General features: G+C 45.8%; 1 protein-coding gene across 2 annotated transcripts in view; it reads left to right on the top strand.

Moving 5' to 3' along the window:
* Positions 1-3025: 3025 nt before the first annotated feature.
* Helb (DNA helicase B) overlaps positions 3026-7657 on the top strand; it is a 29614-nt gene continuing 24982 nt past the window's right edge. Inside the window, exons 1-3 of one of the 2 annotated variants that reach the window (XM_021175318.1) lie at positions 3026-3328; positions 4833-5225; positions 7021-7190. In XM_021175318.1, the coding sequence (XP_021030977.1) occupies positions 3151-3328; positions 4833-5225; positions 7021-7190 (741 nt within the window). In that variant the 5' untranslated portion in view covers positions 3026-3150. The remainder of the gene's footprint in view (positions 3329-4832; positions 5226-7020; positions 7191-7657) is intronic. The other variant, XM_029482639.1, reaches the window with a different exon arrangement.

Here is a 7657-nt window from a genome sequence, read left to right as displayed (position 1 = left end):
GTGGAGTATTTCTCCTATATCTGGGCACTTTCTCCTTTGGTAGAGACATCTATGCCGCACAGGCAGAAAGCATGTAACAGACAGACAAGGAGGAGGGCTGTGAATGTGAACTTTTGGGCTTCACTGCTGTGTGACAAGACTTCTTCCTAGAGAGATGCTACATCCATATCTTTTCACTGCAGATATGGAGACTGTGACAGACCACAGTACAGATACTACCAAAGTCCAACTTGGTGAGCCAATGAGGTTTGTTTGGTTTTGAAGTTACTTACAGGAGTACGGGTGAAGGCTTGTTTACAGGAGCAGAAATGACTCAAAGACAGCTGCATCACCAAGGCCCACCCCAGCACAGGCGACAGCTCACAAAATCTGGGAACCTGGAGCACACTGCACAGCCTGTAGATGGCTCAAAAGGTTGGTGAGTACCGCTTCCAAGTTACTTAGTTGGTCTAAACATCTCCTAAGCAGGTTGGCTGGTTTCTGCTTTTATCCCCAGACAGCTGGCCTGATTTCAGAGGCTTCTTTGCAGCCTGGTTGGTCTGAGAGTGACTTTAGGCTACTTGGCTTATTCGCTCTTGTGAAGAGAGGGTCTTGTGAATGTGTTCAGTTTCAGGGACTTCCTGTAGCATGTTTGAGTTGTTTACCATCTGTCTTAAGGAGCTTCCCTGCAAGGTGGACTGTAATAGTCATGGAGGAAGCTGCTACAGAATGGTGATAAGGAGCTCCCAGCATCCGTGGCTACCTGCACAGGATGCATCCAGGCAAACCTAGGCACAGACAAGGAGGTGCTCCCCAAACCCCATCTTTTGCTGAGGAGGTCACAGAATAGAAGTCGTAAGCACATCCGTGACAGATATTTGAGGGGTGAATTTCAGAGAGTAAATATGGGGCGGGGGTGGGGTGCACCAATAAGGAGACCAGCAGAGAGGCTTAAGATGGATGAGAATATAAATGGCCAGACAGGCAGGACAGAAACTTGAGAGAGATGCGAAGAAGCAGAGGTTAAGGCCTCCAAACACTGTAGGATACCATAGCTATTCGTGCCAAATATTGCTGAGAGTTCAGGTAAAACATAGGCTAAAAGGTATCCTCTGCTGGCGCCTGTATTATGGTAACAATAACCACGTGTGAAGGAAGTGAATGAATAAGAAGCAAAAGGAGAAGGAGGTGGCTACTCCTGAAGTGAGGAGGAGATTTGTATTGTAGATATAAGGGGGAAGCCGGCAGAACAAGAGTCCAGGCTGAACATGGCCTGCAGACTAACCGGGACCTTGAGAGGCCGGTGGGGGGTGGGGTGGGGGTGGGGGNGGGGGGAGAAGGATGAGCAAGAGAGGAGCTGCCCACCAAGGAGGCCCAGGCCACGCGGCCAATGGAGAGCACAGGGTAAACAAACGGCGGAATTATATAGGGACCAGCAGCAAAGCTCCTGGGGCTGGAGAAGTTCAGGACAGGGGGAGGGGTATGCTAGCCTTATCCTGTAACTGGCCGGAGCTAAGGGATGCGGGGAGAACCTGGCAGCCAGGTAGCATTGATATGTTAAATAGGCAACTAAGTAAGACAATTGTCTCAGGTTGGTAACTGGTAGTAATTCAAACTGTGTAGCAGAGCCTTGGAAACAAAGTTTTCCTCCCAGGAATATTTACCAATATACCTTAGGGGAAGATTAATTCAGTTTTTCTCAAAGGTTGCTAATACCACAGTCTCTCTGCATCTGTGGGGGGTTGATTTCTGACCTCCTCAGATACTGGGGAAAATGCTATAGAGAGGGATAGAGAGATGGCTCTAAAGGCTCTTACAGAGATAGGTCCATTTCCAGCACCCACGTGAACTAAGTATACAGTCTGGAAGTTTTGCAGAGGAAGTTTGCATTTGGTATGCATAGAGTGCACAGACACACAAGCTAGCAAAACAAAACAAAACAAAACAAAAACCTCACGCACATAAAAAAAAAGGAATCTAAAAGAAAGATGCCTGTGCATATTCTTTATGGTTGATCCTATGCACGTGACATTTGGGTATGACAAATGCCTTTATTAGAATCCAGCATCACAGCTTTGGGGTTTAGTAAAAACATTATAGTTTTTAGGATTAACGTTAGGATAATTACATAGTAAACAATAACCTTAAAGTAAAATAGTATTTTATAGCGCCCCTTAAAGGGCACCGAGACTTTTAAACACTATCCATCTAGAGAACCGTGGCCGCAGTATTCAGCTTTTGTATCTTTCTTTTTTTTTTTTTTTGTTTGTTTGTTTGTTTTTTCCTATCTCAATTCTGCATATTCTCTGGGCTACAAGTCCCCACCTCTTGCTTTACTGAAAACAGGAACTAGGGCGGTGGTGGCGCACGCCTTTAATCCCAGCACTTGGGAGGCAGAGGCAGGCAGATTTCTGAGTTCGAGGCCAGCCTGGTCTACAGAGTGTGTTCCAGGACTGCCAAGGCTACACAGAGAAACCCTCTCTCGAAAAAACAAAAAACCAAAATAAAACAAAACAAAAAGAAGTCGAGGAGAGTAGTAAAGGCATAAAAATTGACAACCCAGGTCATGCATTAAAAATAAGAAAGTACATCACAACTTTAACTCCCAATGCAGAGGGTATATACAAAGGGACCTAGCTATCTACCTGGATAAATGCCCTCCCTACATGATGTAAATTCAACTTCTCCGCGGCGCTTTTACGTGTAAGGAGGCACCGAGCCGTCGCCACCACGCTCTCCGGATTGGAGATTCACTCTTTTGGGTAGTGCCCCAAGGTCTTTAGAGGCCTCTGCTGTGTTCTTTTTAAGGGAGCGGTCAGAGGATGCCCTGCTTTCCCGGGGTTCTCTGCGCCCAAGAGTCGTGACCTTTCGCCGCGTTTCCCTCTCCGCAGGAAACGTCCAGCACCTCTAAAAAGAGCAGTTCTGAAACTGTCAGCAGCCAGCCCGCAGTGGCACCTCCAGGAGGGCACCCACCCAGCCTGCCATTCCCGCCTGTCACCAGCCTCCCCCCTTGGGGCGGAGCATCGCTCAGACCACGCCCCCATACCGCCCGCCTCCTAGATGTTCCCGGAAGCTGACCGGCTTACCCTGGTCGAGTTGATTGGTTGCAGTTTTGGACACCGCGCGCGGGGTTTTGTAGAGTTGTTTTGAGCTGAGTTCGCCGAAGAGATAATGGCTAGGCAGGGTCGTCCGCGTGAGCTCCTGGGCCCTCTGCACCCGTACAAGAGCGACGACGAGGAGGAGGATTGTGCGCAGGAGGAGGAGGGGGAGCAGGAGGAGGAGTTTGTGGATGCCGAGGAACTCTGCAGCGGGGGCATCAAGGCGGGCAGCCTTCCTGGGCGCGCGCGAGGTGAGCCAGTGCCAGCCGGGCCGGGTTGGCAGGGGTCAAAGAAGTATTTTCGATTCTCACTGCCCGGCACCCAGCGTCCATGGCGGTTGACAGACAGACCTGTGGTGTGACTGGCTGCTTCACCGTACTTAAGATGTGGTAGTAATAGTGGTAATGGCACCGTACTTAAGATGTGGTTGTAATAGTGGTCATGACTCAGAGCACATACTGTGTTAAGCTTGGTTTTTTCATATATCGTCTCGCTTAAAGTTAACAGTTGGGGGTAGTTTTACAGTCGAGGAAATAGATGCCCCCTCATTCCCACCCAGAAACAGAATCCTTTAATTATTGCCCCACACTGGCTGAATAAGAGACGGAGTTGCTGTTAAGCAACTTTGAGAAAAAGAGCGAGCGCGCTGAAACACTCGGCCACACACACACTCACATACACACATACACACAGATTTACACATATACATACACACAGCACATACACACATACATAAACACACTCATACACATTCACACACATACACTCTTACACATACATATACATGCCCACACATTCACACATACATGTTCATACACATATACCTTCACACACACACACACACACACACACATTGTATTTTCATGGTCTAGTACAGTAATAGCTGCTGACCAGGACCATGTGTGGCAACTGACCATTGGCACTTTAAACACAACTTTGGCTGTGTTTGAAATTAAATACAAAGGATTACATGTTGACGGAAGTGTAACTGGCTATCCTGGCCGGCCGAGCATTTGGTACTGGGTCAGGCCAGGGAGAGAAAATGGCGAAGTTGCTGTCTCAGTGGAAATAGTACTTGTGAATTAAGCAGCCATTTTTTTTTTTTTGAGATTTATTTATTTTGTGTACATGAGTGCTCTATCTGCATGTATACCTGCATACCAGAAGAGGGCATCAGATCCCATTATAGATGATTGCGAGCCACCATGTGGTTGCTGGGAATTGAATTCAGGACCTCTGGAAGAGCAGCCAGTGCTCTTGGCTGAGCCATCATGTCTATAGCACCTAGGCAGACATTCTTTAATCAGAGAGGTAACCCCAACTTAGTACTTAGTACCAGGCAGCACTCGGAGAAGTGACATTCATGAGATGTAGACACGGCTTTGCTAAAGAAGTCAGCTGAGCTGAGCTCTGTTGTAACTGTAGGAACTGGCCAGGAGAAGCAAGTACCTTTGAATAACTTCATGCAGAGGGAGGCACCATGGAAAATTCCTTAAGACCTACATAAAGGCTGATATTGGCTAAGGCGGTGGTAATAGGGAGACTGGATTTAGAAGAACAGATTCATGGCTTGCATTGTGCTTACTTCAGCAACACCCAGATGGAGCAGCATTCTGTTATAGACAGAGTCAGTCAGAGTGAGGTGTTCCAGGTAGCGGGTAGATGTCTGTATGGGTGCTGCCTGTGTGTATGTGTGAGGGGATCAGAGTGAGGTAAATCATAACAAATTTCCTGTTATCTCCCCTTCTCCTTTAGTGTCTATCCCTGATGAGTATACTAAAGAGAAATGTACCGTGTACGGACGTTTCCCACTCAAAGGTCCGTGGTGGCGCGTGAAGGTCCAGGTCCTGAAACCCGAGCGATCCAGGAGCTATCAAGTTCAAGGCTTTCCGGCATACTTTCTACAGGCTGATATGTCGCCACCAGATCAAAAACAAATCTGTTCGCTTTTTCTTAAAGAATGCAACTTAGCCTCTGAGCGCATACAGGAATTTTTAAAATGGGTAGAAAAAGTGTCAAGCTTTGAAAATCTACACTTTGAAAACCTTTCGGAAACGTTAAGGCTTTTCTACAGAGAAACCGAAAAGAAAGATAAAAAGCCGTCTACACCAAGGGAGCAGGGTGAGGAGATGAGAGTGGAAAAATCATGTAAGTAGGATTTCTATTGGTGAGTTTTGGAGTCAGCCAGACATTCAGGGGCTGGAGTGCTTCAACTGTTAATTTTGCTGTACCATCCACGGATAAATTGAGCATCTCTAATCAGAAACTCTGAAATGCTCTATGAGGTAAAGCTGTTTGACCATGGACATGGTAGACCAGGCTGGCCTCGAATTCAGAAATCCGTCTGTCTTTGCCTCCGAAGTGTTGGGATTGAAGGCGTGCGCCACCACTGCCCGGCTAAAACTGTTATTTTTTTTTTTTTTAACAGTTTAAAATAAGTTAGTAGCTTTTATACTACAGGTGACATTTTCTGATCCATGGGCATGAACTCTGTCTCATTCACAAAATTAATATTTTCTTTTTTTGGTTTTTCGATACAGCGTTTCTCTGTATAGCCCTGGCTGTCCTGGAACTCAGTCTGTAGACCAGGCTGGCCTCCAACTCAGAAATCCGCCTGCCTCTGCCTCCCGAGTGCTGGGATTAAAGGTGTGCGCCACCACACCCGGCTCACAAAATTATTAAAATCTTTTTACAGTGTTATTTTCAGCCTCTGTGTTTAAGGTGCCTATGAAAAGTAAATGAGTTGTATATTTAGGCTTGGTCTCATCCCCACGCCTTCTTCTTCTGCGTGTTATTATTATCTTAGATTATGGGGAAAAAAAGACCCAACTATTTCTTATAAGCATTTAAGAGTGAAGACACAACTTTTCTCACAGCCTGCAGGCCACATGTGGTCAGGGATAGCTATGAACACAGTTCAAGGGAAAGTAACCTTATTTAAGATAGGATATTTAGCCGGGCAGTGGTGGCGCACACCTTTAATCCCAGCTCTTGGGAGACAGAGGCAGGGTGATCTCTGAGTTCGAGGCCAGCCTGGTCTACAGAGTGAGTTCCAGGACAGCCAGGGGTACACAGAGAAACCCTGTTTTGAAAACCAGAAGAAGAAGAAAAAAAAGACGTGAGATATATTGATTTTTATTTCTTTGTGACTTAGTTGTTTGGTTTTAAGACATAAACCTTTCTGTGACAACATAAAAGTTTGGGTGCGCCTGGGGTCCTCTTGGAAGTCAGTTTGATGAAAACGTTGTGTTGTGTTTGGTGTTCCTCCCCTGCAACGAGGATTCTGTATGGCGATCTTCAAGATCCAGGGCTTCCACCTTGAAACTGTGATTCTCTTTCTTGACTTTTGGGTTTGTGGAGAGTACTCTGAGTCACTGAAACAGAACTCAGTGCCCATTTTTAAGAAGACGAAAGAGAAAGGAAAGCTTCGGAATTTTAGAAATATCCCAATTCCAAATGATTTAAAATAGCTTCATGCCGTGGATTTTACTCTGAACATCCGTAGACTGAGCATTTCTTTCATGAAAGCAGAGGAAGCTTGCACCACACCAAATGACTTCCAGGTCAAAAGAGCCGTAGTTCCAATTGGGAAAATAATTGTAAAGGTTAATGTATAAGTGGTTGGCTTTGTACTTGGTTTTAAGTTTACCCTTATGGGATGCATTCAAGGTTTATTTTTATGATTATGTTGCAAACAAAAGACTAAAGCATTAAGTGTATAACAAGCATTAAGTGTATAGAAAGTTTGCTGTTCATAACAAAGGAAGCAGTGACCTTGCTAGAAATTGTTTTATTAACTTTCTTAGTGCTCCAGGTAAGTTGAATAATCCTTATTTAGGGGTCTTGAGCGGAGCGGATTGTGCTAAGAGAGAACACTCCCGCGGTCCATTTATCTGGGCTCACTTGTGTGTGCTTTGATTTGCTCTTTCCTGATCTCTTGCAGTCGCATTTATAAGTGCAATGGTAGCTCTGCAATTCCCCAAAGTCATGGAATTCCTTCCATCGCTTTTCCCTCGACACTTCAAAAGGCTCATCAGCTCCAGTCCTGATTGGGTGCTGGGATGCATAGAAGAGGTTCTGGGTACACAGCCATGGAAGCTGGGCTTCAGGAGGGTGAGTGAGACCCTGGTTCTGCGCATTTGTCATCTTGTATATGAGGCAGAGTTCTTCAAATCTGGCAATATTTGAATTTCCTTTCATGGAGAATATATATGGATGTACTGCATGTTACAGATAAACAGAAATGTCTTAGGTCTGTAATTGTTTTTTTTTTTTCTAAGATTTATTTAGTATTATATGTAAGTTCACTGTAGCTGTCTTCAGACACACCAGAAGAGGATGTCAGATCTCATTACGGGTGGTTGTGAGCAACCATGTGGTTGCTGGGATTTGAACTCAGGAGCAGTCAGTGCTCTTGCCTGTTGAGCCATCCTTCCAGCTCCCTTAGGTCTGTAATTCTGACACGAGGATAGAGCCAATGAATAATAAAGTCAGTTGGGCATGGTGGCACACGCCTTTAATCCCAGCACTTGGGAGGCAGAGGCAGGTGGATTTCTGAGTTCAAGGCCAGCCTGGTCTAC

The sequence above is a fragment of the Mus caroli genome, chromosome 10 (genome assembly GCF_900094665.2).
Source record: "Mus caroli chromosome 10, CAROLI_EIJ_v1.1, whole genome shotgun sequence".
In the NCBI taxonomy this organism is placed as follows: Eukaryota; Metazoa; Chordata; class Mammalia; order Rodentia; family Muridae; genus Mus; species Mus caroli.
The sequence above is the reverse complement of the archived record's forward strand: the minus strand, read 5'-3'. Positions and strand labels throughout refer to the sequence as shown.